The 23184-nt window shown below is 39.4% G+C and overlaps 1 protein-coding gene across 1 annotated transcript in view; it reads right to left on the minus strand.

The window, feature by feature from the left end:
* Positions 1-23184, minus strand: part of hsd17b12b (hydroxysteroid (17-beta) dehydrogenase 12b) — a 29437-nt gene that overhangs the window by 5666 nt on the left and 587 nt on the right. The window contains exons 2-10 of the mRNA XM_005749621.1: positions 15053-15099; positions 13170-13245; positions 12288-12395; positions 11947-12011; positions 9707-9751; positions 8723-8757; positions 3135-3216; positions 2428-2493; positions 2099-2248 (exon numbers count right to left, since the gene is read on the minus strand). Of these exons, the coding sequence (XP_005749678.1) occupies positions 2099-2248; positions 2428-2493; positions 3135-3216; positions 8723-8757; positions 9707-9751; positions 11947-12011; positions 12288-12395; positions 13170-13245; positions 15053-15099 (674 nt within the window). The remainder of the gene's footprint in view (positions 1-2098; positions 2249-2427; positions 2494-3134; positions 3217-8722; positions 8758-9706; positions 9752-11946; positions 12012-12287; positions 12396-13169; positions 13246-15052; positions 15100-23184) is intronic.

Genomic DNA, 23184 nt, shown 5'->3' on the forward strand with positions numbered 1-23184 from the left:
TTTTTTTTTGCATACAGGTATAACAGAATAGCTTTAGTGTTGTTGTTTTTTTAAACTTGAGTATGAACTTATACAAAATGCAGCAAGATATTAAAAAAACAGTTTTATTGATTTAAAAAAAACACACTATATCGGATTCATATCGGTATCGGCAGATATCCAAATTTATGATATCGGTATCGGACATAAAAAAGTGGTATCGTGCCATCTCTAGTTTCTGGAATGTGGGCTCTTCGCCCTTGATTGTAGCCGGAGACCTGGCTCAGCAAGAGTGATGACACTAGATGTGGGCGAGCCGATACAATTTAAGTTCAAGGCTCACGGTGAAATAACAACTGCAAACCTGCAAATGGTCAGAACAGGGCTACCAAGAGGGAGCTGTAATGAGACAACATTGAAGCGAGTATAACTCGGGTACAGGCTTTGATTCTGCACACGCAAACCTTTTCTCTGCACCTCATACAGAGGCTGGAGGCAGGAAAGAGTGCTGACTTTATCTTATCCACAAAAAAGAAAAAAGAATTCTTTTTTTATTCTCGAATAAAGCTTACTTATGCTGATTAGAATGTATTGACCACCTGTATGCTCTTAATAGACCCTATTCTTATTTATATGCACATCAATAAACAAGATCATTGATATTCATGTCACACAGTTCACTGGTGTACAGCACAGCATGAAGGAACTGTAAAGAGAAAATGACTGCTGCTCTCAGTGACCTCTGCTAAAAACGAAGACGCCTCCGAAAAAAAAGAAAAGCAAAACTATGTTTGTGTTTCCATCTCATTTCTGATGCTCATTTCTCTGCAGAGTAATTGCAGTGTTAGGATGCAGACAATACTGAAAAGATAGCTGAGCATCCCACTCCATTATTTCAGAGGATGTTTACCTTTTGACAGATGCTTTAGCAACTGTTGACACAACATTAATTCAGTGAATGGAGATGAGCCTGTAGGAGGCTATTTTGTATAAAGTGAAACTGCAGCCTGATGGGGTTTCAGTCCTGTTGCCATCACATACCTTGACTACCTGCAGTACGATTCTCGCTCGTTATCGTGAGTGTTACGCTGCAGCAGATCCATTACTACTACAGAGAAACCAGTTGTGTTAAAATAGCATTGCTTTTATGTGCTCCCCTATCTTTTATTGTCATTAAGACTACCATTTGCCGAGTAAGAACTGGCCTGTCGAGTCATTTTAAGTTCCAACTAACTGAAGCACTTTCAGCGGAGCTCGAGTCACTGTCAGCAGCAGGTTTATTGTACACACAAATGTCAAAGCAGCTATAGCATCCCAATATTGTTAGTCATGGTTAGTTACTGCCAGCCGTTAAAAGCTTATCCATCTGCAGATACAGTCAGGATTATGTACTGTGCAAATGAAATGTATTTGATTTTGTTGTTAAATTGGTTACACAAATCTTGGCTCCTACACCAACTAAAGGTGTTTTCAAAACACATTATACTCCCAAAATATTCGCTCATCTGCCTTCACCCATATATGACCTTGACTGACATCTCATTCCTAGTCTATATGGTTTAATATGATGTGGGCCAACCTATCACAGCTTTAACAGCTTCAAATGGTCTGGGAAGGCTTTCCACAAGGTTTAAGGATTGTTTATGGGAATTTTTGGCCATTCTTCCAGACGCATGTTTGTGAGGTCTCACACTGATTGGACGAGAAGGCCTGGCTCGCAGTCTCCGCTCTAATTCATCCCAAAGGTTTTATATGAGGTTGAAGTCAGGACTCTGTGCAGGACAGTCAAATTCTTCCACACTAAACTCTCTCATCCCCACACCATAATCCCCTCTCCACCAAACTTTACACTTGGCACAATGCAGGCAGACAAGTACCGTTCTCCTAGCAACCGCCAAACCCAGACTCATCCATCGCATTGCCCGACAGAGAAGCATGATATGTCACATGATACGTCAAAGTCAAACTTGTCCTGGATTTTTAGTAAATGAATCTATGAAATCAATTTGAAAATCCTACAACGCCTTGTTAATGTCTGTGCAAACTTTGGTGTCCACGCTGCAAAAAGATGATACCAAGGCTGAATAAATGATGCTCCAATTTACACATGAGAACCTACCATTATGGCATGAGGCAGATAGCCATTGGTCTGGGTCTGTAGCCCCACAGTGTTGAGCTGAGATGCAACATAGCGCTCTGGGCTGGGCTTGTCCAGTGTAGCCCGTCGGATTTTACTCAGCTTTGTCGCAACAAAAAATGGCAAAACACTCTGGAAGAAGAGAACAATGAGATTATAAGTTACAATGTGTCAAATTGTTTAACTCTAATGTATCAATACAGTATTCAGAAACGTGTTTTTTTGGCCTGAAGTCCTATGAAATTTGCATTAATAACTACAGTTATGTCTATATTAAATATGTGGGTCTTTCGCAGTGGTATAAACTTTACCTGAATAATGATCCCCTTATTCTTGTATTCAGCCTGCAGTCCTCGTGAAAAGAAGTCCACAAATGCCTACATGAAATAAATGTAGCTCATTAAATCACAAAGATCTAGAAAGGTGGCAAAAAGGTGACACTGAAAAGATCCTTTAAACTGTCAAAATTTATTAAAAACATATTAAAAACGAAATCAATGAGTGACCGTATCAATGGTACCAGCAGACGAAATTATCAGCAAACTGGACGACAAACTCAAGATGTTGCAAAGGCTAATTTTAGCTGCTTATTTAAAAACAGCAGCCAGGATGGGACCCAGGATTAAGACAGCAGTAAATTAACCAGGAAAACTGTGAACAGCAGGCTGTATTTAAGATAACAAATGCACATGAGACCGTGATAAAACATTATGATGCCACATGTTCCTATAAACATTTAATTGGTACACTACCTCAGGACCCGAGTTACTCACCGGCTCATTTATTTTGAATAAAAACAGCAAAATTAAAAAACAAAACAACAAAAAAAACCCACTTCATCCCTTCTTCTAAATAAATATTGGACAAACTTCAATCACCATCGTCAATAAATTATCAGTACGCTGTTCAATTAGAATAATTCATAAGATGAGATGGATTCCTCTTCAGTACATGGTAAGCTGAGTCCAACTTCAGTTAACACTTTATGAAAAGGTCATAAACCATGTAGTGCAATTACCTTGGAGGCAGAATAGACAGTAAGAAGAGGAACAGGGTACATGCCGCTGGCAGACGAGATGTTGAGGATGGCTCCCTTCTTCCTAAAAACAGCAAGACAAGCCGGTGCTTTTTTTAAAGAAGCAAATTACGAGTGAAAAGAAAGATGTGCAACAAACACTTCAATCCCCAGGTAACAAAAGAAGACGGTAGTATGTGTACTTGCATGCTGAGCCAAAACTGCTCTTGCTGTACATCAAAGTGGAACTGGTAGATACAGATAGGATCAAAGATTTCATCAAGATACCTAAATGTTTACAATGTGGGGAATAGTTCAACTCTAGCCTGCGGTGCTTGCATACATTTCATTTAACAAAAAAAGAAAAAGACCAATGAAGGAATCATCTTTCTATTATAATATCTGGCAGTTTGCGTGACCTATCCCTTGTGGAATTATTCAGCCACATTAGTCAACAACAGCCTACGATCAAGCATGCGGCCCACCGGCTTATAACTGCACGACACATTAGCATACACCAAGTGTGCCAGGACTTATTTGAAAACAGAAAACAAACCAATATGCCTCAACACAGAGCCACATTTATTAGGATACATCTATCATGACTTCTATTTCCAAAGAACGAAAGAGGAAATCCAAGTTGTCATATACTTCTGTGAACTGATCTTTTTCCTGGAGCTGACACACAGAAGGGGAAATCATTTGATCGCCTGCTGAATTTTTAGCTATGGTCACTTCCAAAGAAATCAAAACTCTCTTTTAATGGTATTTTCATTTAGAAATTAAAAAACCCACATTGCATAAAAATTATGAATTGTTCTGCATGTCACTGAGTGAAAAGTATTTGATCAGCAAGCCAAACATGATGTTGTAATTGATGGATTTTGATCCACTCCTCATTACAGAACCTGTCTGTAATGAGGAGTTCACTGGCTGTTCACTGTTCACTGGCTTTTTAGCTACCGGTATGTTCACTTGAGGAGACAGAAAATATGTTCAAGGTTTAAACTGAGGCATTTTCCTGCTTCATGAAAATTATCAGCTCATTCTAATGTTAATGCTGTTTACAGTGGGTATATATGTATGTATATGTATACATGTGTATATTTAGTGTGTACATGTGGGTGTGTATACATGTCTATAAATAGGAATAGTAGTGGTACAATAGTTATGTCAAGCTATATAGTTTAGAGATGGCACGATACCACTTTTTTATGTCCGATACCGATACCGATATCATAAATTTGGATATCTGCCGATACCGATATGAATCCGATATAGTGTTTTTTAATCAACAAAACTGTTTTTTAAATATCTTGCTGCATTTTGTATAAGTTCATACTCAAGTTTAAAACAACAACTACACTAAAGCTATTCTGTTATACCTGTATGCAAAAAAAAATATTTCATAGTTCAGCAATACTGATCAATCTAATAAACTTAAACCTACACCATCCTCCCTATTCTGGTATTTTAAAGAGTACTTAGCATAAATATTAAGCAACCTAACTAATAGGGTTCCAACTCCCAGCAACAACAAAAATAAATAAATAAAAAATAGGGAACCACCCCTCACGCTCCACCTCATGATGCTTAATCGACGTAATCAACCTTAATTTGATGCAGTGTGAAAACAAATGCACAGAAATCAATTATTTTTCAAGAAATATTAAATAGATTCAACATCTTTCTTCAACAAAATTGCAGACTGTACAGATGGTACCTTCCCAAAGGAAAAAGTACTATAGCTTACTAGGGTATATATATTAGACTTATTAGTCACTATATACAGTAATTGACTTCTATTCATTTTACATCAAATTAAAACTTTGGGTGTCAGATAATTATTTATTAAAAGCTAGACATTTTAAATGAGAATAAGAAAGAAAAGTATGTCTTTGTGCCCCCTTTTCCCTGTTAATGCCCTATCGGCCCCCCTGGCTAAAGTTTGCTAGATGCGCCCCTGCACAGTTACCAGCGTCAGCTACGTAGAAAAAGATCCTCGAGTAGAAAGTAATATTAAATAAATTCTAACAACAGCTGATCAAGCTTAAACGTGCTGCTGTTGTTCAGCCGCTGGTTTCCTCTTTCTGGTGCAAAGTGGGCCAAAAACAAACAAGAGACACGGACTCGCGACAGAAAAGCCGATCAGCTGATCGTTAAGCAGTTTCATGATTGAAGTAGCAGCAGGAGAGGCAGTCGCTCCATATATCGCTTGTTAAGCTTAACGCAGGAATGCTTTACAAACATTCAGAGATGGACTTACACACTTGCTTTACTTCTCTCGGGATAACTTTGTCGGAGATGAAATGCCGGGTTGCTAGCGAAGCTCCAAATGCTATCCAGACCACCGACAGGTCCCGCATGCCACAGCCGCTCTATCACGTGATGCATACTGCTCCGACGTGCTACGGTTCTGAGGCGAGTTACGGCGTGTTGCAAGTTTTGTGAGGTGCTTTCGTGATATTTAATGGATCGGATTACATTTTTTATTTCTCTCCGATATCCGATCCAGTAATTTAGGTCAGTATCGGACCGATACCGATACGTAATATCGGATCGGTCCATCTCTAATATAGTTTATGTCTTCCATATTTCCAACCATATCCATAATCACATACTGTGTATGCTACCATTGTATATAGTGTATTATCTTACTTTTTTTTCACTGATTGTACTTATTTTTATTTTTGTATTTCCTTCTGATATCTGTACCTGAGCTGAGGTGATGCAAAAATTTCCCCGTTGTGGGATCAATAAGGTCTTATCTTATCTTAAAATGAATGCAGCACATCTCAAAAAAGTTGAGCTCGGGCTATGTTTACCATTATTAGACATCCCCTCATATTTTAACATAATGTAAACATCTGGAAACAGAGGAGATCATCTGCTGGATCTTTAGACAAGAATGTTGTCCCACTCTCATTTAATACTGGATTCCAGCTGCTCAACAGTCCCGAGTCTTCTTTGTCACATTTTGGTTTTCATGATTCCAAATTCTTTTTGTTATGGTGAAAGTCGTGGACTGCAGACAAACCATCACAGCACCTGAACTCGTCTACTATGAGGCCATGATGCTGTTATGGATGCAAGAGGTGATTTGACTTTGTCTTGATGAAATATACCAGCATTGTCTGGATGGAAGCAAATGTGTATATATCGTTCAGCTTCAATGGTGAAAGCTGCTAATTCAATAGGCACTAATGCACACCCGTACCATCAGAGAGAGAGAAAGGCTTTTGAACTGAGCACTGATGACACGCCGGATGGTCCCTCTCTTCCTAGATCCAGAGGATACAGCTTCTGTGATTTCAAAACAGAACTTCTGTGTTTTCCACTTTGCCTCTGTCCATGTTAAATAAGCTTTGGCCCAGAGAAGAGAGAAGTGTTTCTGGATCATGTTCATATATGGCTTCTTGATAGAGCTTTAACCTGCATTTGTGGATGGCACGGTGACCTGTGCTCACACATTGATTTCTGGAAGTGTTCCTGAGCCCATGCAGGGATTTCCATGACAGAATCATGTCTGTTTTTATTCCCGTGATGCCCGAGGGCCCGAAGATCACGGGAATCCAATATTAATTTTCAGCCTTGTACCTTGCACAGATATTTCTCCAGCTTCTCAGAATCTTTTGATGTTATGTGGTACAGATGATGAGATATTCAAAGTCTGTACAATTTTACACTGGGAAACATTATTCTTATTCCTCTGTCCAGCTTCACTTCAGAGAAACTCTGAGTAATATGCTCTGTTTTTTTAAATATACAATCAATCATGTTACTGACCTGTTGCCTGTTAACCCCATCAATTCCTCCAGCTGTTTCTTTACAGTGTCACTTACTTTTTCAGTATTTTGCTGCCCCACCACAACTTTTTTGAGGTCTGTTGGCATCAAAAGCCTGTTTTTGTTTCAATATTACATTTTCCTTGCTTAAACATTCAAATATTTTCTATGTTCTATTGTGAACAGTAAGTAACAGAAGTAAATATATGAATTCACTGGTGCTAAAGTTTCCAAAAATGTCTTAACATGAAAAGCCCAAGATCTCTTCAGTTCCTGTTTTACTGCAGCTGGTAGCTTCTCTTTACCAAGATAAAAATACTGGCGGCTGCCAGTGGCACCCCTCGCCCTCCTAGTAGATACACTATGGTATCAATTTCAAAATCCTACTATGCCCTTTTTTTTGTTTCCATGTTATCACATCCACAAGACCTCCGACCTCTAACTTTGATGTCAAAGTCAGGTTTGAATTCATCAAAGTGTTTTAGTAGACACACCCATAGTGTCTATTTGAATTGTCTATTTTCAAGATATCGCATTCACAAACTTGGTTTTCCACATCTCCCTGGAGGGTGACTGCAATACCCCATCAGCCTCTTACAGCTGAGACATATAAAGAAAAGAAGAGGTTTACTTGACTACACCCACTGGACTGTCCAAAACACAGTAAAACAGAAAAATAAAAGGAGCTCAGTGCAGATATGAGAAAGAGGATCACAGAGTTACAAAAGTTTGGACCTTCTCTTGAAAAAACTGAAAAGTCCAAGATCATGAGTTCAATCAGTTCTACACATACAGTACAAGTCAGCAGGAAGTGACACCTCTTTGCCGTCACACTCAGCTAAGACAAAATTAGGTGAGATGGTCAGACGTAACTCAGACACAGGCACTGACTCGGTGGTTTCTGGAATCTGCTGGAACAGCATTGTGTTTTAAATCACTATGGACTAAGAGGCTAGAGTCTAACTACAGGTTGCAGCTGACCGCATAGACAAGAAAACGCCTGCTGGAGGAACATTTAATGGTCCGATGAGACTAAAAAATTGAGCTGTTTTGCCACAATTATAAAAATATGTTTTGGAGCAATGCTGAGGTACTCAAGCTAAAAAAAACAGCATAAACTGTCAAGCATTGTGGTCGGGGTAGAAAGTTGCTGTGCGGCTGTTTCGCTGCTAGTTGAACTGGTACAGAGTGGATGCAATAATGAAGGAAACAGACTACCTCAGAATTTTTTTGCATTACCTCAAACCATTAGGACACTCAAATGGGTGTTTTAGGAATATAACTTTAACAAAAAATCTTTTCTTCCATGCACGAATGTGTATGTTACATGATCTCACAGCCCCAGAAAAAGAACAATTCACTTATCGAAAACCTAATATTCCCGTGTCATTTGACGACACGTTTGACCCACCGTGTAGTCAAATAATAATAAAGTTCAACATCTTTTCACATAATTCCAGCATTCTGCCACATTTCTTCTGTCTATGATTGTATACTAATGACGTTGACTGGGATTTGCTTCAATATCTTCTTTTGCTGCAAGGAAGAAGTTTCCCAAAAATCCTGAATCTTCCAGATCTAATATTTTAAATATCCATTCACCACTACCACAGAAATCCCAGTTTAAGCTTTCACTGACCACACTGCTGGTTGGCAAACACAGCGCCCTGTTACACAATCCCACCGTACCGGCCTCCCACGTATCTCACAGCGGGTTCCAAAACAGGTGCATATGAATGATCAGGATTCACTGCATTGAACCTTTTATAGATTCGCAGACAACGGTGATGTATAAACACAACTTACCTCTCCACCATTTGTGGTAAAACAAGACGTGTCATCTGGAAACAGAAAACAATGATAATGGGGGAAAAAGACAGAGAGAGAAAAGGTTAGAAGTGGGTGATGCAGAATAAAAGCATGAGACAGACAAAAACGGCTATTGTTTGTGGGTTGTACGTGGAGGAGTTCATCCACATTCGTAAATGTGTGTGTGCGTGTGGGTGGGTGTTGTGTGAAGAGCTGGTCGGAGAGACAAGAGAAAAGAAATGATAATGATAGCAGAGGGAGCCGTTTAAAGAAATATTGAACAATATAAATTAAGTGTTAAGAGAGAGGGTCGACTGTAGCTGTTGCTCTGGGAACTGCTGAACATGGAGAACTGGGACAGAAGTGACTTCTTATGGTATAAGTCACTGTGTTGTGCCAGTGTGTGTGTGTGTGTGTGTGTATGTGTGGAGGTCTTCGGTGGTCTGTGGGACTTCCTGACTGTGGATCTATCTTACCAACCATCCTAAACACCTGAATCCACCTTGACGGCTTTAATTACTCATTCCGCAGAGTGCGCACCACGGGGAAACGGATGACAAACATTTATGCATCACGAGTCCTCAGTGTGCAGTTTGGGACTGAGCCAGACATTTAAGATGAGCGGTCTGCAGCAGGCATTCACGCTGACTATCAAAAAGCACCCTGAAATTCTGTGAACATGCCTGAATGCTATTTTTCATTTGTTTGAACACGTGCCTTTCAGTAAAAACTGGAGGAGAAAAAAAATCTGAGCTATGTCCCAAGTAGCTGTATTGATCCACACAAATTCAATGCTATAATTACCGCTAAAGGTGGCTTTACTAAGTATTAGCTTGCAGATGGAAATACCTGCAGTGCAATCAGGAATTTCTTTAGTAGATTTAATTTGTTTTCACACTGACATTTTAAGGTTCTTTTCTCTCTCTGATAACCTGTTAAGGGGGAAAAAAAACGTAATTACTTGAATATAGCAACACTCACCTGGCACACTGATGTTATGTTAATGTTGACCAGGGTGTCAATGAACTGAAACAAGAAGAACACGTGGATTAGTACAGATGGTTACATTTTGCACTGGTGCACGTACTTGTAAGTAGAATTGTAAACATTATTGGCAAATGAGGTTTGTTTTGTCATTTTTAAGCCTTTTTAAGTAAAAAAGAAAAAGTCTCTGTGTGTGCGTTTACATCTAGTGTAACTGACTCGCCTCTGTCAGCTCATCAGACACATTCACACAATCCAACAAACGTGTTGCTTTTGGGTCACATCCAGCAATCTTTTGAAACAAGCCAAGTTTCTTTCAGAAGGGCCGTGTAGTTTCCAAACGGGCTCTCCACTCGCTTGGCACAGTGTTAACACTAGCAAACTTTTCCTGACAGATGACACACTCGGGCTGAAGGCTGTTGATATCCCTGATCTGAATAAATCCAAAAGATAGCTAGCTTACGTGATATTTTCTAGTAAAAGGTTTTTATTTATTTAAATTGGATCTCTTTTTATAGATGTAAGGTTACCTGTTAGCTAACTGTTTTGTTTTGTTTTCCTCCTTACTGTCAATCACGGCCTTTGATGCATCATGCTATAAGAAATGTGACCATTAACCCTTTAAGACCTACCATAGAACCAAGTCCGCCAGACCTCATATTATATGTTTACATGCTATAGTGCCATTTTTGGGAGCATTTCAAGTTGCTATACATCAATACAACCGTTATAGCCCAAATTTTAATAATATGTATTCATTAAGTGCATAGTAATTACATAAATTGCAAAAAAGTGCAATAAACTACAAAAAAATTGAAAATCGTTTTTGTTTTTTTAACATATAAAAAGAGAAATTTAAGAGGCTTATCCCTCATAACTGTAAATACAAAAAAGTTGCACAAAATAGTTTCCCACCACAGGAAATTTATTTTGAGTGTCTTCATAGTTTTATTTTTGAAATACACCAATTTTTATATACTGCAGGAAAAATGAAAATAAATATTATAATGCAAATTTGCAAAAAAGCAGCATGTGCATCAAAATTTCCAGCAACTATAAACTATTTCCAGCAGTGCAATATGAGTCCTAAGCATCCCAGAAACGACACAGAAAGTCATAAAGTCAAACATAACCCTTAAAAACACCAGTATATGCTCATGAGGCCCTGAAAGTAAAAAACTAAATTTTCGCGAAAATGACGTCACTTCCGGTTTCGGGCAGGTAATGGCGGACATGCGATAGTTCGCGCTGATGTCTATTCCAATGTAGGAAGTGTTACGAACAGCTGATCAGATCGGCAAAGCGTGTTTCTGGAATATTATGTTTTTGTTGCTGCAAGCGCTTTTTATGCAGTTTTTACAAAGCTTTATGTGGAAGGAAATCGTGACCGAGGACAAGCTGATGGCATAAGATGTAAGTACAACTCCTCAGGTTTCATATGCAAAAAAAATTATTGCGCTAGCTTACGTGGTTGCAGTGCTACTGGGATTTAAAAATAGTTACGCAAAACGGAGCGTGCCCGCTCCGACCGGCTTTAAAGGGTTAATGGAACTGCATACCTGGGATCCCTCTCATTTTTTGTTAGGCTATAGAATTTGCCTGAGTGGCTAAGATAGCGGTGATGTAATCGATTCGTTTTACAAAAAGCACTGCATGGCTGACACAAAATCCCAAGTTGTGCAGCAAATCACTTAGGAGCCACTGCTGTAAATGATAACATGATAGGGTGGAATCGTAAAAAATGTATTCTGTAACAGTAAAAGGACTTTTCACATGGAAGAAATACCACGCGCATTCTTCTACAAATTCTTTTACACCTGCTTTCAGCTAGGAATTCCTGAGCAACAGCCATTACTGACTTTATGACTTACAAAGCTTAAAGACTTCATGAATAACAAATTTCCTTTCTTCTACTTAACACTTTTAAGAGGCAGAATACTGCTCTGAGTGTAAAACTGTCCCACCTATACCGATCTCCATTTAAGGAGAGTGAGACTGACGGAAACTGGACTGCTGTCTAATGCAGGTGAAGCGACCTAATCTACTTAACTTTAAATAGTAATAAAAAATTTAGATTTCCTTCAACGCTACAGCAGTTTACAGAAATAGAGCAGAGGGCCGATATATGCTGTGGAATATGCAGTCGCTGGAGAAACTTCAAGGGCAAACATTCATGTATTTTCATACTAACTATAATTTGAATGTGAAATACAATAATCAGAAAACTTGGAACTTACAGTGTCGAGATTGGGGACGCTGAGGAAGAACTCAGGGTAAGGGTAGGAGATCCCAACATTGTTCACTGTTAACAAGACAAAAAAATTTCAGAATTGCCAAATTATTCAAAGAGATTAAGTATTTTATGAATACAGGATTGACTCTGTTATTCCTCATTTCAGTCTTCAGGGGGCAGTAAAAGGCTTATAAATTAACCCTTCTGAATACATGAAAAACACAGTGGATTTCACAGCACTCCTTGTTTGTCAGATGTGGTTGAGATAAGATTTGACATATCATGTGACAGGCTGATTAACACTTGTGAAAAGGGAACTGGCCTCAGCACCTCCTGCAGTCTTACCCAGTACTCCAATCTCCAGTCCTGCGAGTCCTCCTTCAATCTTAGAGTAGATGTCAACAGCACTGAAGTCTGCTTGAATTGTTTTTGTCTCCACACCACATTTACTGGCTGAGGACAGAAGTATGCATTTTAATTTACTATATCTGAGTCACAATGAAAGATACCAGAAAACAATACTCACAAATAGCATTCAGGAATGGCAAAAATGACTATTAAATAGTGATTTAGAAAGGGAAGGAAGGGGAACAAAGTATTAAACCCTAAATTAATCATCAGTGAGGTTATCCCTCCCTTAAGAGGACGCTTTCATTTAACTGGACATATTCACTTTCAGCTCCAGTAAAAGATTTTACTACCTCATAACCAAAAGCATAAGAGTCCAGCAAAGGGCTACTCAGTAAGAGATCACTTGTGCTAAAACACTAAATTCAGTGCAGTATAATTTATTCTTTTGTTACTGAGCCCTAGTGTATTATTATGCAAGCTGTAAGATTTCAGATTCGGGACAAATGAGGCTCTAAAAGTCGCGGTCATACACATGAACTAAATTAGTCTGGTGCCTCTGGAACACAGGTAGGATTTAATTTGACTCTAAAGATGTTTTCACACATAAACTGAAGATAATTTCAGCTGAATCCGTGTGAGATATTGTCCTTAGCTGCGTTTTTGTTTACTTCAAATCATTCTGATGAGCAGGGTGCAGACTGACTGGCTGCAATACGCTGAACTACTTCCTGCAGCGATTCTCACAAATCACCAAGGCACACAGACATTGCACCAATCAGGGTGACCGATGCAGTAAGGAAAGGAATATTTAACCATGTCCAAAATTGTACAGGGGTGAAACAATTTTGAAATAATATAAACATGTGCATATCTCACCAATAGCCTTGGATACATCATCCAGCTTCTCCTGAGAGCGGCTGATCAGCACAATGGCAAATCCTTTGCGGGCGAGCTGCAAATACAAAAATGAAATATGTCAACAAAGTAAAACACATGCGCACTGCACTTACATCCATACTGATGATCAACATTTAACTGGTTCTTTGGTCGACTTTTACATTTTGGCACTAGGCTATCCTGCAATATTATGACGACGTCAAAGTTATTACTTTGAATTAATACCAAATTAATATTGTAAACTGAAAATGCAACCTTGTGAACCAAATGCAGATGATAAAAGCTTTTAAAAAGCAAAGTTTGTAGATTTTATTTTTGTCATTTGGTTTCTAAAAATGGAAACTCAAGTAAATAAATTTAATGGGAAATATAAGAGATTCTTGTTGAAAATGATTCTATACCACATGTCTCTGAGGTGAGGTAGTATCTCAAAAACTCATAAACTTGATGCAAAACAGACAATAAGTGTTTGGACTCCATTGATTCACTTTGAACCAGACTTCAAATCAAGAACACTGCTCTTGTTCACAGCAGTGGTCTGCCTGCCAACAAATAGACCCAGTGTGTGCCTTAACACGAAGCAACAATGGCATGGATGGCAGGGTCACAAGAGGAAAGTCACTGCACTCCAAAAACCAACGCTGCTGCCCAGAGCCAGTTTGCTAAAGATCACACTAGCAAGCCAGAAGGCTGTTTGAACAGAGCTCTGTGGGCAGCTAAGAGCAAAGAAAAACTTCATTGTGTATACGAGAGGCGTTTGGTTTAGAAGAAGGGAAAATCGCTGCATTCGAGCGTCAGGACCTTATTCCATCTCTGAAACATCACGGATTAGGCCTGTTTTGCTGCATGTGGGCCACGACAGCTTGCCGTCATTAATGGAACAGTAAATTTTTAAATACAGCAGCAAATTCGAAAGTGCAATTCAAGGACATCCGTGAATGGAATCTCAAGAGAAACTGGGTCACACAGTGCATCAAGATAAAAAGATGTCCTGAAAACTAGTCATTCTACAAAAAAACAAAAAACGAACAAGAGGAATAAATATGTTTTGAATGGCCGAGGTCTCACTCATCAAAAGAGATTGTGGAATGGCCTGAAGCGAGCGCTTCATGTGAGGATACCTGTCATCAAGTTCAATATGTTTTGAACATTTAATTCAACTCACTCATCCAAAGTGATGTGAAGGACTGATCAGCAGTTACTCTAAACTCATATTACACCGTGGGCCACATACAACCCACCTTGATCTTAAGTGGCCTGTTAGTCTAATGAAGTTTAACTACTCATTGTAAAAAAACAAAGAAACACTTCTATAGTAGATACTGAAAAAAAAGGAACTTTTCTGTAATCTAATTGTTTTATTTATTACTGAATTACTCTGGTGTAATATGATTAAGGATGGAGGAGGTCTTTATCAGAAGGAAAAGCTGTAGAACTTGAAAATACAGAATCCTAAAGTTTCTTTCTTCCCATTTTCCAAAGCCATATAGTCGATCAGATTGGGGTCTTTGCCAGGCCGATTCTGGCCCCCCAGCCTGGTGTTTCACACCCCGGCTCTCAACATTTAGTTGCAGTTATTGCTGTGCAAGATGTTCACACCAGTTACAGATCAATCTTTGCAACTCACATGCATCATATTGGGTCATTTTCCTAAATAAATACATTTCAGTGACCATGCTTTTGTCTCATTTGTGTGGCTCTCCATGTGTTACTTTCTGTATAAAAATTAAAAAAAAAAATTAAAAAAATCTTTTTTTAACCGTACTCACCATCAGGTGTTACATGTTTATAGATCTACTATTACAGGCACATACTATTTTCAAGTACAAGTTCATAACTCAACACCTCTGAGAGACTCTTACCTCTTCTGCATATGCTTTCCCAATCCCATCTGTGGCTCCTGTCACAACTACAAACAGAGAGAGACTTAATTAGCAAAGAAACTATATTACCATTACTCGCACCTTAATAAGATCCTTTGTACACATGTAAAAATATACAGCCTTTCCGTTATGCTCAATTGCACTGGATAAAGATATGAAAAACATATTGAAAATATATCACAGACTGACCCATTACGACTTAATCACATTAATCTCTACGGGCCGTAGCTTTGACTTCTGTTATAACAGAGCGTTGCAAGCAAAACACATTTAAACAGACCAAAGAAGACATGTGCTATGTAGCCAAATATATGGGCATATGAATGTAACTGATGTCATCCCAGGGCCAAGTAATGAGGTTAATCCACTTCTCTAACAACCTCCAAAGCTGAGGGAGGTTTCGGAACTTAGATCCTGGGATTTGCTCCATTTCCACCACAAGAGCATCGGTGCAGGGCGGTCAACCAGCTGATGCTCACACTCAGCTTTTGTGTTCATCCCAGGGATTCTGGAGGCTAAGAGCAGGTCAGTCAAGTTGGCTTAAAACAACAACAAAAAGAACTATTTCTTAATGAGCCTAGATATATCTAAGGGGTCAACGTCAAGCTTAGGCAGGAAGGGGCTTTCCTCAAACTGTTGCCAGACATGTATAGCCACGCTATTAAACAGAACCTTACAGCAAGGTCGCTTATTGTAGCAGTAATGTTTCATTTATTGGTACAAAGGAGCTGAAATTATAACACTACGTAAAAAAGGAATTTACACATTTTTCAGAATTGAACTCTCGTTCAAAAGTACTAGAGGACTGTCCTGTTGTGAAGGATTCCAGTGAGTGACCACTTCACAATCAGAGATACTTTAGATGCACACTGTCAGTTTGAGGACCTGAAGCCTTTCTGCCTCTTCCACTTTAGACTTGTTTTGTCTTTGTTTGTCAAAACGTAGAAGCAAAAAAACATACTGCAGAAAACCTGAGCGGTGCTAGCCACCACAGATGAACAGCTAAAGAGTGCCACCTACAGGAACTTTATCAGCACAGAGATCTACTTCGAAGCATGACACAATACTTAACTGACAAGTGATGTCAAGAAATTGCTGTGTAGAAAGGCTAATTATGACCCAGCGCAAAAAGCTTGAGCACAATAAAAGGAATTTACTTTTAAAGCCAATGAGTTAAATGAGGGTGTAGACAGATGCAGTGAAGGACACGGTTGACAGGGAGCAGCTGAGGTGACTAAGGAGGACAAAAAGAGAGTGAGGGAGGGTGAGGGGAAAGAGGTCCTCTCTGTCATCAGTGGCAGTCGAGCGAGCAGATGCCCTGGAACTGCCTGGCACAAACAGCAGCGGCAGCAGGATCCTATTTTTAGCAATTCCCATCTTTCAGAAGGAACCATTCATCACACCTCTGGCTAAATATAACAAAAAAGCGGATGGGGAGTTGCGTGGTGAGTCGAAATGTTACAATATGTCCCTGAATGACCTGCCAGGCCCTACTTAGAGAGGAATACTTGCCTCATCTTTGAGTACAATATCATTCTTGTGTTTTCAGAAACTGTCCATTATATTTTATATTCCTATTGTTTTGTCATTTAGTCCCTTCTTACTTTTTTTTTTGCGCATTAGACTTCTGAAAGTAAAGTGCACTTAAGATGGGAATGCTGCTGTGTGGGTTAGGTCAAACCACATCAGTGTGGTTGGGTGCACTGAGCAGTTCAGCCTCTAGGGTCTGCTACTAGGGCTTTTAGGACGCTTAGGCTCATTAAATACTACATGCAAGGTGCACCGACATAAGTGCAGTCTGTTCAGAACAAACTTCACTACCTGGGACCATTCATAGTCAACAAAAGATATGCACGGTACCATCAAAAAACGATAGTCAACAAAGGTTTGTGGAAAGGAAATGTTTAAAACTAAAGAATGAGTCATGTTCTGTTCCTCATTGCAATTCCAGTACTCAAACTACTCTCACTACTCACGAGAATGCACACTGATGATTTAGCTTACGAGTTAAAGATTAAAAAAGGGGGGGTTGAGCATTTTAAGCCTAAGTACTGCTCCACTGGGAACTGTCTGACTGTCCCTCCAGTGTGTTCCACCAGTGTTCATTTTGATGGCAAATTTTGATTTCGTTTTAGTCACAGTCTTTTGACTGAAACATCATTTAGTTTTAGACATAATTTAGGCATCTAAGTTCTTTCAGTTTTAGTTATTTAAATATCATATCAAGTGTAAAAGTTTGGTATGTTTTTACTGGTTGCTCCACACGGTTTACAAAGCGTTTTATTTCCCTTGACATCAAATGCAAAATATGTCCAATCTTCTTCTCCCAGAAGCATAGGACCCACTCCCTGTTTGTTGGGGGCAGATCAAATGTGGGCATCTAACTCGCCGCACAGCTAATTTCTTCTCACTGGATCACTTCCAAACGTTTTCGGCCTTACTACACAACTTAATTAGTTCTAAGTCTCATCTCTCTAGAATATTTTCATCCTGTTTTCATTTGATGAAAGTGTCAATAGATTTCATCAGAGTTTCTGATCCTCGTGCATTAGTTTTTATTTAGTTATTGACTTGTTTTTGTCAGACAAAAGATAAAGGTCGTTGACAAAAACTGAGACAAAAATTATAGGTCAACAAAACTAACCATCTTCCACCCAACTGCACTTTCAACAGTCCACAGTTAAAGAGGGATCTGAGGTGCATAATCCCCTTTTGTATAATTTTCACATCTAGCAATCCTGGTTACAACACCTGTTAGTAACCATGCGCTGCATAAAAATGGATGTATGTAGCTAATGTTACATCATAATGGTGCCCATTGGTTTTGAACACTACATGTTAAAGTCTCAATTTAAAACATTTCAGCCCCATAGCATGGGAATCTATTTAGTTCGGCTTGCCTTAAAAACAGCTGTAAGTGGCCATCAGCAAAACTGTGGAGTCTTTTTTGCTCAAACTGATATCATCATGTTGGTATAGTTCCTGGATCACCAAAACTAATGTTGGTCCAGGTTCAAGAACACATGTGACCAATTACATTGTAGTAAAGTTATAGTTTTGCAACATGGACGCACCCTACCTATAGCCCTGTAACCCTAACCGCGATCACATCCCAACCCCCAATCCTAACGGCCCCTTTTTTGGATTTCTTCCTGAGTGGACATCAGCAGGTGTTTTCCCACATTGCAAAGCTATGACATCATAACAGTGTGATTGGTCTGATGCAATGTTGATCCTCGATGAATAGTTGATTGATTAAAATGTTGATCCAAGAACAACGCACAACACAGGGATATCCGACCTGATTTTTCGATCATGTTGGACTGGTGGTCCAACAGGTCATGGTGGTCTGGAAGATATTCTATGGTCTTTACTGCCTCCTTCTGGTGGTACAGGTGGCACAAGGTAAAATAAACAGTGCAGAAAGGATTTAAATATTTTAAACTTCAATGTCCCCAGAATGTATACTCTTACTCTAAGGACATCTTATATGTCGGACAACATCATGGAATGCACCAACGCAAGACTCTGTGATACAACCATTTAGTGCAATTGCTTTTTAAAAGCAAGTCATCAGTTAATTTTTTGAAATTCTCTCCATATATTACCTTTATTACAATGTCCTAATAATAAGCTATGCTCAGTGTACCTTAAGATTTAAGAAGAGTCGCTGACATCACCCTGTGAGACACAAGTTACAGATTTTGGATTTTCTATTTACCGTTTTACCAGAAGCAGGGACCATTGAAATTCAACCCATTTTTAAAACAGGATGAATTCTTGATTTTAACACAACGACTTATGCACAACAGCTGCAGCAATTTTCAATTTGTACATGTTCAAATGCTCTCTGTGCTCTTTCTGGAATGTCTAATACAAATACCACCTTAAAAGAGTTTATTTTAAGCAAATGTTTTTGCTATTTTAACACTACTCTTCATTTGTTCTTGTGCTCATCCATCTATCTGCCCTTTGCTGTGCCCATTTTCCTCTTTGTGTGATTGTCTTGAGTGCAGATGATGCCGGGATGCCAAGCATCCTCTAGGGCTGCAGCAGAGCCAAACAGAAGGGAGGAGTGGAGGAGCAAAAGAGAAGAGAAAATGACAAACACGAGCACAGGGGATCCTGAGGGCAACTAAAAATAGTACAGGGAAAAGGAGAGGAGAGTGCAGGGGGAGTCTGGAGGCACAATGATGAGGAAAACGTAGGCTGGGCTATTTTTAGTTGTTTTAAGAATGAAGTGATTTGCAGTCAGAACAGGGAAAAAAAGGAAAAACATTTTACAGCTGAGTGCATGTTCCCTTCACTCAAATAAAACAAGATCTATTTTAGGAACTGCAGTTTCTGGCAAATCTAGGTTAGACTGGCTAGGTGTTCCAATGATAGTGCTACTATGTGAACAACATTGGGGCACACGATTTCATGGCACCTTACAAGATATCAGGACAATAACTGATTTTTGGTTTTTGTTTTTTTAACAAAACTGTTTTCACAGAAAAGTTAAACAAAATGAGAATTCAACTTCAGCATTTTGAAAGTCAACCATCTTGTGCCGAAATTGGGACAAGAGGATAAAAAGTTATCAGACAGAAAGCAGGGTTAAAATGACGCATGAACTCATGGACTCGACTGTCCAGGATGCTGCTAGAGGTGAAACAGCGTTTTCTTGGTACCTTTTGTGGCCAGAAAACCAGTCAATTAAAGTATGAATCACACAATCAAGTTCAGAATAGTTACTGACCATGTATATCCCCTTTCAATTAATTCAATTCAATTTTATTTATATAGTGCAAAAGCAGTAACATCAGGGCAATTTATATTGGGGCGATCGTGGCTCAAGAGTTGGGAGTTCGCCTTGTAATCGGAAGGTTGAATGTTGTGTTGTTGTGTCCTTGGGCAAGACACTTACTACTGGTGGTGGTCAGAGGGTCCGGTGGCGCCAGTGTCCAGTGCCTCGCCTCTGTCAGTGCGCCCCAGGGTGGCTGTGGCTACAATGTAGCTTGCCATCACCAGTGTGTGAATGTGTGTGTGAATGAATGGATGACTGGATGTGTAAAGCGCTTTGGGGTCCTTAGGGACTAGTAAAGCGCTATACAAATACAGGCCATTTACCATTAGTAAAGACCCTACAACAACACAGAGAAAACCCCAACAATCAAATGACTGCCTATGAGCAAGCACTTGGCAACAATAGGAAGGAAAAGCTCCCTTTTAACAGGAAGAAACCTCCAGCAGAACCAGGCACAGGGAGGGACGGCCATCTGCCGCAACCAATTGGGGGTTATGGGAGAGAGACAAGACAATAAACACTGCCGAAGTGAGGCAAAGATAATTAACTATTGATTAAATGTGGAGTAGTGACCCCTTATTGTCATGATTTCCCCATGTTTTTATGGCTATTTCCAGCAGGGTAACGCACCATAATGCAAAACAAAAGTCTAAATGTTTTTCATACAGCTGAGAATTAGTTCAGCAGACTTCAGGAACCTCCCCAGTTGGCAAGACAGGTGGCTTGAAGTGCAAATGTGCAAGTTGCAAATCTGCACAAATTGTGAATTGAATCGCACTGATGTGGAGCAGAATCTGATGCCGGCAGATCGGAGTGAGGTAAACCTATAAGCAGTTTGCCAATCACCATTAAGCAACAAAACTGTGCCGTCTGTGAAATCAGACGGCACTGTATAAAAGTCTGCAACCATCAAAAGTTTAGTGTGGAAACAAAACTGTATCCAGTATTGGTATGTCACACGTGTCACAACTATGTCATTTGAAGCAATGTTTGAGAAATAGCTTACCTTCCTAATAAAATGCTCAGCAAGTGTCACACAATGCATTAAGGCAGCTGTATTTTTTATAAGTCATTGTCTCAGATAACGTATGATTAGAATGTGTAATACCATCACAGCTTCCCTTTTCTCTCTCCCTCACAGTCTCCTGCTCTCTCTCACACATCAGTGAAATGCAGGCACCGCTGAACCAGAATCACGAGGATCCTGCGTCTCATGTAAAGCTAACTTATGAATGGCTGTAGTCCCATTATATAATCGGGCCATCCTCTCAATCAAGTCCACTTCAGTGAGACAAAGTTTGTGAATGAAAGTAGTAGCCGAGGCTAACGGGCTCCCTGTGCCTCATTGCATATTCTGAATCATTTTGCATCTGGAATCCAAAAATATCCTCCCTCCCCTTCTGCGTTTCCATTTTTAGCCGTGCACAAAAAAAAAAGATCAAAGGCGTCGTCGGTTCACATCCCCCGAACATTTGGCTCCTCTCTAACACACTGATGTGACTGGAGCTGCAAAGGCTGAGAAAGATGTAGAGTCCTCGGATTTTAGCCTTGAATCTTGAATTGTTGGAAATGGTAAAGGAGTCAGGAGAACGTGTCCAAGACAAAAAGAGAAATATACAATATAAATATGCAATCAAAAGATTGTGGAATCAGCAAATAGAGATTGGAAAGGCATTGATAATACTTATATGATGCCTTATAAGCATTTTAATTTCAGGTTTGGATTTTCATTGACTATGTAGTTTTTTTACTGACAGGCCCTACAGGTCCTGGGCTCTTCTGGGGTGCCTAAATGAATCATTATGTAAAAAACTTCTGAGATTTGTGAGCTACCAACTCTGATGTTGGTGTGAACTTTGTACACCAGACTTGCCAACACCAAAGCAATCCCGGCAGGCCAGTCTGTTCAAATTTCAAGGTTCAATCAGTAAGCAGGTAGGACAGATGGACAGCATTCAATCTAACTTGATAATCCCCTCGAGCCATAATCCAATGATAAGACTTGCAACTGTTTTACAAGTGATGACAAAAGGGCTGATCATCCCTTCAACACTATGTATTCCTTTTAAACAAAAAAGGCATCAGAGGCTTTTCTGCTGCTTTACTAAAGAAGTCTTAGTGTGTAACAAGTATATGCTGAAGCAATATGGGACGACTGGATACGTCACAATCACCCCACCAGAGTGAAACATTAAACAGAGCAGCCACAGCTGTGACACACCGCAACAACCCCAGCATGAGTCGTTCCCAGTGGTTTCAAGAATAGGAGAGTCCATTAGAGAGCACCGTGTGTGCTTGTAGTCCACTGTACATTCTGTATTATGTTAGGTGCACCATCACAGCCCAGTGCAATCCAGTTCACCCTAAGAAACAAATAAACTACAGAGACACGAGGTGTGATTAGAAATGTTAAACTATTGCATCTATAAAATGCAAAAACCTGCACCTGCTTTGAATTTGGATTGTATCTTACAGTAAAAGGCACCAGCTACATTTTATTAAAAGGCCAAAGTTGCACGGCACCAAATCTGGTGAGAAAAATGTTCATTTTTCATGGACATCAGGCAATGGTACGTGCCATACTTTAGGTCATTTGTGCTAAATATTCTCCCTAAGACGGCGAAGGATTTTACAAGAGAAAAAAAAAGACAAAAAAAGTGGTCAGACTCTCAGACTAACAAACAAAGACCTGACCTGACTCGGGATAGTGGCACTGGCAAATATAAATTGCTTTTTATAAGGGCAGTAGCAGGGCTTTTGCATAGGACCTCATCTAATACAAGCCATGTGTTCTGCCTCAGTGGAGTTACTCTCACTGTTCATCGGTTTGTTAGCTGTAGCTGGTGTTCTGATAATCTCAGTCAAATAAGATTTTTTTAGCACATGTGAGACCTTAAAGAAATTCAACCCTGGAACTAGAGATACACAGAAACCACATATGGATCAGATATAATTTCAATCCAAAATCAAAAAGATAGACCAGGTATCATGACATCAGACCAATCAATAAAATGTGTGTGGGGGGGAGGGGGTGTTTTTTCGTCTTTCCTCTATGATTTCAAACGATGGTCAAATAAGCTGACGCGTAAGCTGTAATAATGATGACAATACATTCCCTGCAATGTTACCAACTAATGTGTCAAACAGTACTGAGTTATAAAAGAATTTATTATGGAAGTGACTTATAATACTTATACTACAGAATAACACTGTAACAAAGTTAAACAGAAAAAAGATTAAAGCTCCACTGTTTAATTCTGTTTACATATCAGAAAAACTATCATTTTGCACATTTCAATTTTATATATGTATATATATATAT

Source organism: Pundamilia nyererei, unplaced genomic scaffold (genome assembly GCF_000239375.1).
Source record: "Pundamilia nyererei isolate P.nyererei 1_Seehausen unplaced genomic scaffold, PunNye1.0 scaffold00251, whole genome shotgun sequence".
Classification (NCBI taxonomy): domain Eukaryota; kingdom Metazoa; phylum Chordata; class Actinopteri; order Cichliformes; family Cichlidae; genus Pundamilia; species Pundamilia nyererei.